Consider the following 10,314-nt stretch of genomic DNA (forward strand, 5'->3'; position numbering starts at 1 on the left):
ACCCGCCACCAAGTACACCTAAACACACCCCCTACTCCCGATAGGCTATTTACAGTAACCGGGCGACCATTGGTCTCCCGGCTGAGAAGCTGGCCCTTTGATTGGGCCGGCTAGGATCCTACGGACCCATTGTCTTTGGACATGAAGCTATTGAAGAGTTGTGCCTGGCCAGCCCGGGCAAGTCCGGGCATGTCAGGCTGAATACATTACAAGAACAAGGGAAGCAGCTTCCCTCTACATTGTGGGCAGGGAATCCTGGTTGCAGAGAGGGAAATTGTCTTTCCTTCATGATTGTTTCTGAGGGCAATTTGTTGGTCTGCAGTAGAACAGCTGGAGTCAAGTCCAGTAACACCTTAGAGATCAACAAGTTTTTTTTTTGGGGGGGGGGAGGAATAAGTTTTTGAGAGTCTGATGAAGGGAGCTTTGACTCTCAAAAGCTCATATCCAAAAAGCTTGTTGGTCTCTAAGGTGCTACTGGACCCTTTTCCTTTGTTTTGCTTCGTATGAATCCCTAATTGCCACTGCTTTCCCAAACCTCCTACTATGCTTTCCCTAGCCTCTCACTATGCAAATCAATGTGATGAGAGCATGGAATGAGAAGCTCCTGGAAACGATTGATGCAGTTGCTCCTCATTGTCCACTCCCACTCCCAGCACCTTGGTTTACTACTGAGCTGAGTGACTAGAAGAGGGCTGGAGGAACAACAACAGTAGAAAACTCAAACTGAATCACGCAGTGGCCTATGGAGCTCATTGGAAGACCTATGAGGCAGCAGTGAAAGCTGCAAAGAAATTCTGCTTTGCTGCCATCATCGCACCCTTAATTTGTGCCCAGCTCAATAGTAGCTCAGTACCTGCTGACCCCAAAGTCTGAACCTCTGCATTCACAGGACCTAATGATTTATTGGGATCACTTTGCAAATTTTTTGCTGACAAAAATCTTTCAGATACGGGACTTCCAGTTTGTGGGTTGGTGATGGCGGTTGCTCTCCCCAACATCTGGGGAGGTGACTAGCACACCAGCGGCAAGGAGGGGTGCTACCTCAAGTGGTACCCCCACGGAGCCCTTGCGATGGCTTCCAGGCCAGAGGGCTTTTGAGGGTTAGCCTCTTCGACGGCTTGATGCCGGAGAATAGAGGCTTCCCTCCACCTTGGTGGTCCTGCCGTTGAGTGACCTGCGGGTATAAGCTAATTCGACCGGGACAAGCGCAGGAGATCGAGCGGAACAACAATGAAGAAAGCAAGGTCAGAATATGACCATCAATGAATGTGAGTTCGAAATAAACTGACTATTTTGCTAAAAAGGAGTACCCCCCCGTGGGAAAAGCGGCGCGCAAGGAGGGACGCCTCCTAAGCGCACGAACGAACTAATATAGTGAAGGGGGAAGGGGGGAAATAAATAGCGAGTTTTTTCTGAGAGACTTACTTGAGTACCGATAGTGAAACAATGAGTCTTTCGAGCCCTGGCATAGTGGTTTGAAAGTGTAAACAAAGTGGAATATGGCGGCTTCCCAAGGAAAGTTAAAACTGAAACCAGGCAGTCAGAGCCCAAGACCGGAAGAGGGAGCAGACGTCATGAGGTTGCTAGCGGATATGCTGAAGCCGGTAATGGAGCAACTCGGTGGTATTAACCAGCAACTGGCCACACTAAATCAAAACTTTGCTCTGCAGCAGCGCCAGCTGGCAGAAACGGAAAAGAAAGTGGAGCATGCAACTGTGAAAATTACAGAGATGGATACCGGAAATAAGAAGATGAAGAAAAGAGTGACGGATATGGAAACAACACAAAAACCTCAGGAAACTCATTTGTTACAGCTTCAAATGGAAAAAGCTAACATGACTCTCAGATTTCAGGGGGTGCCGGAAATTGAAAAAGAAGATTTGAAGAAGACTCTGGGAGAGATCATTGCTCCAGTAACAGGTATATCAGCGGATGAAATAGTAAAAGACATGGAGGCTGCCTATCGGGCATACTCCAATTATATTAAAAAAATAACCTGCCTGGAGAGATTGTGGTGAGATTCGCAAGAAGACAGACCAGAGATGCTGTAGTAAAGGCAACTTCGGCAAATCTACTGAAACTTGGGAATACAATCATAAAGACTTTAAAAGATATTCCATTTGAAATTCGTCAAAAGAGGAAAGGCTACAAGGAACTGATCTCATTTCTTCAAACTAATGGAATTCAGTACAGGTGGGCGATTCCTGAATGTGTAATTTTTAAAGTACACGCAAAAAGAGAGAAGATTGACTCCATCTTTAAAGCTAAGGAATTTTTGAGACATCAGCTTGGGCTGGAGGAAGAACTTAAAGATGAAGAAACCAAGTCAAGTGACTCTGCTACTTTGGGAACTGACGAGGACTCTGTGGGGGAAGCGGGGGCAGGAGCAACAAAAACTGTGTATGACTTTAGGGATAGAAAACCGAAGTAAGGGCAGAAGGACTCTGTAAATTGCTCTTTGAAGTAAAGAAGATGCTCAAGAAGTACTCTCACAAAGATTAACTCACTAATATAGAAGCTGTGTTAAACAAGAACTTCACAAGTATATTGTATCACTAACACTTGTATTATTAACATTTAGATTAACATGGAAAGGATCTCCTACTCTTGGGTTTTTAGTTAGTGTGGGTATCTTTCCTTTATCCTTAGTTGTAGTCCCCCCTCCTATATTTTTCGTTGTAGTTAATAGTCTTATGAAAAATAATAAAAATACCCTCTCGGGGTTTTTTAAAAAAATCTTTCAGATACATTCTAATCTGGATGCTGGTTGCAATAAAGTGGTGATATGGGGGAGGGGGAGACCACCCAGTACATCATCTGGGCCATTTGAGCAGCATTTTGATCCGCTAACTGCAATGGATGTCAACAAGAACTTAAGATCTGTGAAGAGCACCAGTCGTACATTGGATCCATGCCCTTCTTGGCTGTTTAAAGTAAGTAAGGACCATATCAACGAATCTCTGAATTATATCATAAATCCATCACTCCCAGGGATGGTTTCACGGGTCATTCAAACAGGCAGTCACCCATCCCCTACTGGGAAAAAAAAATCACAGGAGAAGAATAATGTGCCTAATTATTGCCTAGTCTCCAACCTACCCTTCCTGGGCAAGATGTCTGAGAGGGTGGTAGCAGAAGAAGTCCAGTCCTTCCCAGATAACTCATCTGCCCTAGATCCATTTCAGTGTGGTTTCAGACCAAGCTATGGAATGGAGACAATATTTGTGGCTTTAATTAATTATCTCTGAATGCAGATAAATGCTGCACCTCTGTTTTGCTCTTACTGCACCTATCAGCAGCCTTTGATAAGGTGGATCATGCCATTTCATTGAAGCACTTGGAAGAAGTAGTTGGGATTAAGGCATGTACCCTGGATTGGTTTAAAATAATTCTTTACAGACTGGACTCAGAGAGTTGCTGTTGAAGACCAGCTATCACCAGTGTGGGACTTTCCTTGCATGGTTCCATAAGGTTCAGTCTTATTATCTCCATGTTATTAAAACTAAGCCCTTAGGAGATATTATTTGCAGTTTTGGAGTAGGCTGTTGTCACCATACTGATGACACCCAGCTCTGTATCTCTTTAATCAAATCACCTGATTCTGTAGAGATCCTAAGCCAGTGTCTTACTGCTGTGGTTAATTGGCTAAGGGTCAACAAGTAAAACCGAATCCTGATAAAAAGGAGGTAATGCTGGTCTGGAAAGCTGAGGTCTTGAAAGGCACTCTGCTCCACACCTTTGGTGGGTTCCAGCTGACACTCTCTGAATCAGTTTAGGGATTATACTGGACCCAGGATTACTAATAGAGAAGTAAGCCAATGCAGATACAATAAAAGAATCTATCAGCTTCACCCAGCCCAGCAGTTGGCCTCCTAACTTCCTGGCTGATCTGGCCACTTGAATCCATGCCATAGTTACTCTGAGGCTAGACTACTGTAATGCGCTCTACCTGGATCTTCTCTCAAAGGCAACTCAGAAAGTCCAGTTGGTACAAATGTGGCAGCCCAATTACTAGCGGATGCCTGGCAGAACGTACATGACACACCCATCCTGCAATCTCTCCATTGGCTAAGGATCAGTTAGCAGGCTCAATTCATGGTACTGGTTATCACCCAAAATGCCCTTCATGCCTAGGACCCACATACCTGTGGGACCGTGTCTCCTACTACTACGTTCCATCATGGCAGCTTTGGTCATCTGAACAGAATTTTTGAAAGGTTTCTCCACGCAACCGGGTAAGATTGGCAACTGCCCACTCATGTACATTCACTGTGGTGGCTCCCACCTTGTGGAATGGCCTACCTGAAGAGGTCAGGAAGGCTCCCAAAGTAGTAGCACCATTCTGCAAAATGTGCAAAATAGAAATGCCCATGATTTTTCTTCTTATTCTTCTAATGGAACTGATCTGTAGTGGGATAGACTGGGTCAGAAAGCCACCTTCATACACAACAGTAGGGACTGGGGACTGCATTGCCTATTCCTTTGCCCTATACAGTATGATTATATTTCCCCCCTTTTTCTCTCCCTACTAGAGACTCAGTGAAAAAGGTGGGCTATGAACCAACTAAATAAATAAGCAAACAAACAGGACTAGTGAAATTAACCAAACTGGCTTGCATTTGTCAATTGTATTCTGCAAGGAAGCTCACTACGAATAAAAAGAGCCTTGATTGTTCCAGGAGGGAGAATGCACATTAAAATAAGAACAATGGGTTTTAACATGGACAGAAAATATGATTATGGAAGAATAACGCTCCAGCCACCCCCTTGACTAGGATGGGGGAGGGGTTCACCAGTGGCCTGCAGAGGGAGGATGTGTAGGTGTACTGACGATGGCACATAGAGATGTGAATTGTTGGGGGGGTGCGAGCAAGGGCTATTTAAAGGCCCAGTGAACTGTCCTTGCTCCTTTCCACCCTCCCTTCCTCCCAATGTTTCAGAGTGCCACAGGCTAGTCACCCAGTTGGGGTCTGAGTAGGAATGTTTTGCCCCTTTGGCTTCACTGGCCACAAGCCAGGGTTTCCCCCCCACCTACTCTACACTGAAGATTGTGAGAATGAACTTGTCCAGTCCCCAGATGGCTATTGGACTGGGGTTTGGGGCTTGCTTGATGGCAGTAGCAGTTCAGGTAAAGGTGGTTGACTGGTATGTGTTAAGGTTTAGGTGAGAATTGTGAAACTTCAGTTAAGAGGGTGAAGAGGCAAAGATCGCAAACCTGGTGCTTTGGTGCTTTCATGGAGATGGGACAAGAACCCCTTGAGGGGTGCCATTATCCTTGATCCAAAGACCATGAGGCTAGGGGAAAGGACATGGTATGCGTCCCCTGAACAGTAATAAATACTTGGCAAGGAGGAGCCAGGATGGCCTTGCCCAGAAATCAGGGGTGTGCAAAGGCCTGAATTTTCTGCATCCCATCAAATGCCAGTGCTGTGATCAGGTATGGCCTATGTTTTATGGCCTGGGCTGCAGGAGATCCTTATCCTATGTAAAACTGAATAAAGCTGGCCCTTGGATGATCACAACTAAAGGTGTTGGCTCCCCTCAGTGCATGTCTGCTTGCAATGGGTAGCTGTATTCTTTTTTTTTAAGTTTAAATATCTACACAAATAATCATATAGATGAGTAGATACCTTCATATCTTCCACTATTCTATTAAAGAAAAGGTTAAAAACTTCTCTTGACATAAAAGAGGGTGTGTGTGTAAACTACACATCACCCATGTCACAGAATTAATAAGAACATAAGAACATAAGAGAGGCCAATGTTGGATCAGGCCAAAGGCCCATCCAGTCCAACACTCTGTATCCCACAGTGGCCAGAAATACCAGTGCCATCAGGAGGTCCACCAGTGGGGCTAGGACATTAGAAGCCCTCCCACTGTTGACCCCCCCCCCAAGCACCAAGATGACAGAGCATCACTTGCCCCAGAGTCCCTATCTATACCTTGTGGCTAATAGCCACTGATGGACCTCTGCTCCATATGCTTATCTAATTCCCTTTTGAAGCCGTCCATGCTTGTAGCTGCCACCACTTCCTGTGGCAGTGAATTCCAAGTGTTAATCACTCTTTGGGTGAAGAAGTACTTCCTTTTATCCGTTCTAACCCGACCGCTCAGCAATTTCTAGAATTATTCAGCTGATGTCCACAACAGTCATATACACAGCCAGAGAGCTAGGCTTGCTGCTGGGAGTGACCTTCAGTTGTTTCTTAGTACTTCTCAAATCAGTATAAAACCAGATCATGGCAAGACAGCCAAAAGAAAAAAAGGGGGGGAGGGAGAGAACTCTAAGGTTATCCAGCAGTACCTCCACATGAATGGAAATTTAATTATCTGTACACAACCATACAGCGCCCTAGTGTAATTTCTCTGGGCCTGCTCCAGATTTATAGCATGTCCTGCCCCTGCTCCTATCCCACACATGCAGTCTTGTGTATCATCGGCTGAAATGATCTCATAGCCTCGGCTGGGACTCCAGGCCCCAATAAAGTGTAACCACTCCCCGAGCACTTCCGTGCTTGTTGTCATATCACAGTTCTTTTATGAATTACTTTGGGGGGGTTTAGTCTTCCTTGTGCCTTGTGGTTTTGCTTGTTTGCACTACTGAATGCTGAGGAATCCCCTACACAGGAAAAGCAGATATGCTCAGAATGCTCTAGCAATGACTTTCTGTTCTGCAGCGAGTGCACTGTTCATACCGTGCAACTGTAAGAGGACTGTGGACAGTCCCTGTTTGAATCCATGCCTTCCCCATCCTGAACAATGGGGACAATTCACCTGGAACTCTTCCTGTTCAAGCCCTGCTGAAATAACCTGAAGCCTGTTCTTGTTCATTTTGCCAGCCCTTTTCTTCATTTCAAAGGCAAAGGCGAATGGCCCTCTTATCTCCCATTAAAAGCGCATATGCATTAAAACACAGGACTCAGTTTGCCTTTCATCCCTTCTGTGGAATACGGATCTGTCCTCCTCAATCCAAATACCATTTTTAAAAGTGTATAAAGTGCCATCATGTCACCATAGAGTTTTCAATGTAAGAAACATTAAGTAGGTCAGTCCACAATGAGAAAGAAAAGGCTTCTTTTAAAACACAAGCTTTCTGTTTGGAAGACACCCAAAGAAGAACTACTGCCTGCAAAGTTTTGTTCTGAATCAAGAGTATACAAACTTACTTTCCAAAATTGTCTGGGAGAATGGAAGTTCATTTGCAGAACAGATGAAATCTAAAGTCTCATTTCCCTCTTCTTCCATTTCAGAACTTTCTCCGGGGATTTCTTGTGTCCTTTTTGTGCAGATTTTTCTTTCTTTCCCTGCAACAACAACAACAACCGTCTGGTCCTGCTTTGTCGCTGTTCTTCCAGGCAGGCTCTCTAGTGGCAAAGCTCTCTTGCCTTCTACATTCAGAGTGAAATCTTGACACTTCTGCTGCTCTCCTAAGGGTCGCTCTGCAGGGGCACTACCTCCTGCAAGTGAGGTAGTGAAACATTAGCCAAGTGAAACACTGGGATTGGTGCCCCAGTACAAAAGAGGGAGAGAGAGAGAGAGAGAGAGAGAAAGAGAGAGATCCATAGGGATAGGCTGCCTGGCTACAGTGTTAGTTGTGACACACCTTTTCCACAAACTGTTACCAATCTCGGTGCCCACAGCAGGGTGCAACATTGAAAAACAGCACATTTCTTATCTTGAATGCATAATACGTCCTGTATAAAGAATCCTCATTGTGTTTTATAAAAAAACACAAACTTGCATTTTGTAAACAAAGCATACAACAACAGAGCTTTCATGAAAGGCTGTTTTCACAAGCCACACAAAGGGTCAAGCCAGAGGTGAGGCTAGGAGGTCTGTGATAAAGGGCAACAACCAGTTCAGGGCCCTGATTTGGACTGGGGCTATGAAGCAGGGGAGAGGGGGCTTAATCTCACTGCCATGATTTCATCGACACCCCACCTTGGACAGTTAGTACAAATTCTCTCTTAGCCAGCCTTTCCCACCCTTTTGAGTGCTAAAAAGAGCACAGGGGAAGAACTGGTATTGTTCAGCAAAACCATGTGATGGCAAAACAGTTAAACCTCCTCTACTCCACACTATTCACACTATGAGCTGAATGGTGACACACACACACCCCAGACTGCAATTTATCTTTTGAAACATTGGGGTGATCTGATTGAAATCTTATGCATTTCATCTGGTTTGACCCTTAAAACACTATTTATTTGAGAGTGTGCCAGCTGAGGTGAGAAAGCAGTGAAGAGCCAAGTGTATATACTGAGATAATCATTTTCAGACTTTCTACCTTTAAGGAACCCTTTCCACATCAACGAGTCCACCAAAATCCGGCCCTACCAGTAGGGGGCGCAGCCATCCTGCTGGGGGCCGCCTTTGACTCCATTGAAGGATGAGGGGAAGACACGCAGCCAGATCCGCCCCTGGTCAACCAGTTCTTGCAAAGAGCTTTGCCCACCCTCCCACCCTGATTGTTGTGTGGGCTACGGCTGGTCGCCTTTCTTCTTTGGGGCCAGGTAGGAATTTTTGATCCCGGGCAGATTGGCCGAGCCCTGGATGCTTTTTCGCCTACCTCGTACGACTAATCAGCGGGCTGTGGAATTGGCTCGAGGTGGTGCTGATCGTTAGTTTGGTCACTTTAGGGGCAGGATTGGGGCTGATAACGGAAATGCGGCTAAGGGGAGCACCAATCAATTACTTCAGGCGAGAGGAGTTTGTCCAGATTAGCCTTTGGTTGGGTGACCTGGGGAAAGATGGCAAACTGCCTTGGGGACTGCATGGATCGATCGGCCGCTTAAGTTTTGCGACTTGGGGCTGGATCTCCAGGGCATGTCTTTCGTCGTGCCTGCCGGCGGAGAGCCACACAGGTTGGCTTAAGCTGGGGGTGAGGTGGCTCAGCGTCCTGCGACTGGGGAAGGGCCAACACTGACCCTTGGCCCGGATCTACTAGGGCTAACTCTACTTAGCTTCCAAGATCTGACGAGATCAAGCTAACCTGGGCCAACTGTACGTATGAGTCACAAATGAGACTATGTTAAGCAAGAAGAACCATTTATTTCTATGAAAACATTAAGAATGTGCTCCAAGAATCAATGGTATTCCTTCTGGTATTTTCCTGAAATACAAATATCAGGAGATAAGCTATTCTGGTTGTACAGAGACTGACCTTTTCAGGTATGCAATCTTCATTTTTATGGTAACAAAGTACAGTGTGTCTCACCAGCTATAACCTTGATAACAACACACATACTTCTCTTTGGCCAAATCACTTCAGGCTGCAATTGAAAAGTTTTGTATTTGAGAGTTTCTCAACTGGAACAGAGCCCTTGCATGTAGAAAAACAGAATTTTAGGGTAGGTTTCTCCCAGGTATACTACCTTTTTATTTGCTGGAGTCCCAGCATGCAAATCCCTCTTTTACCTGAAATTAAACCGCTCAGGAAAACCTTTATTGCTTGATTCTATAGTATGTTTCTATTGGACAGGGGAAAAACAGCAAACACCTGGCTAAGCTTCCTTTAACTTAATGGTTTCCTTTGAACAACACTGAAAACTTCAGGGCAAAAATTATTAGCTTGAAAGAAAGATATAACAACACTTAACTAAAGGTTTTCCTGTTCTTTGTCATTCAGTCTGCTGGTGAACTAGGATAGGAGTGAAGTGTATGACCTTTTAAAGAACCATAGTAGGAGTGGGCATAGAAGGTGAGCTCTGCCACTGGTGTGCAACTTTGTGCATGAGAGGGAAGCACTAATACATAGAGGAAAGGGAGAGGGCTTTGAAGGTATGTTGAGGCAGACAAAGCCTTGATAAAGGTACAAACTCCAAGGCTGCTAAAGGAGAGGCAGGGTCAGCAGGAGAGGAAACTTCTGCCATTCAGGCAATTTCTGATCTCTTGAAAGGCCTGAAAAAGCAGTAATCAGAGTTCTGTCACTCCACAAATTACCCATGGTGGAATTAGCATGTTGATAGCTAGCTACAGGATGAACAGGGCAGTCCTAAACAGTTACACCTTTCTAAGCCCATTAAAGTCAATTGGCTTAGAATGGTATAATAATTCTGTTTAGGACTGTGCTATGAAACTTCCAGATGCCATTATGTAAAGCTAATTAGTCAAAATAATCTTACTTCCACAAACAAGCTGTCATTGATTGTATACACAACAGAAAGTACTTCAGGGAGTGGAGTCCAAGTAGTGTGGATAAGTACAAAGCAGTACTTTGCCGATGATTTTTTTCTTACTAGGTTATATATTTTAAGTATGTTCCTGTTATTATTTTACTGGCTCATACTATAACAGTAAAGCCTTTTACTGGA

The 10,314-nt window shown here is 44.9% G+C and overlaps 1 protein-coding gene across 1 annotated transcript in view; it reads right to left on the reverse strand.

The window, feature by feature from the left end:
- Nucleotides 1-9,947, reverse strand: part of LOC107114016 (organic solute transporter subunit alpha-like) — a 40,345-nt gene extending 30,398 nt beyond the window's left edge. The window contains exons 1-2 of the mRNA XM_015415434.1: nucleotides 9,944-9,947; nucleotides 7,168-7,458 (exon numbers count right to left, since the gene is read on the reverse strand). Of these exons, the coding sequence (XP_015270920.1) occupies nucleotides 7,168-7,458; nucleotides 9,944-9,947 (295 nt within the window). The remainder of the gene's footprint in view (nucleotides 1-7,167; nucleotides 7,459-9,943) is intronic.
- Nucleotides 9,948-10,314: the final 367 nt, after the last annotated feature.

The sequence above is a fragment of the Gekko japonicus genome, unplaced genomic scaffold, assembly GCF_001447785.1.
Source record: "Gekko japonicus isolate JY-2015 unplaced genomic scaffold, Gekko_japonicus_V1.1 scaffold1295, whole genome shotgun sequence".
Classification (NCBI taxonomy): Eukaryota; Metazoa; Chordata; class Lepidosauria; order Squamata; family Gekkonidae; genus Gekko; species Gekko japonicus.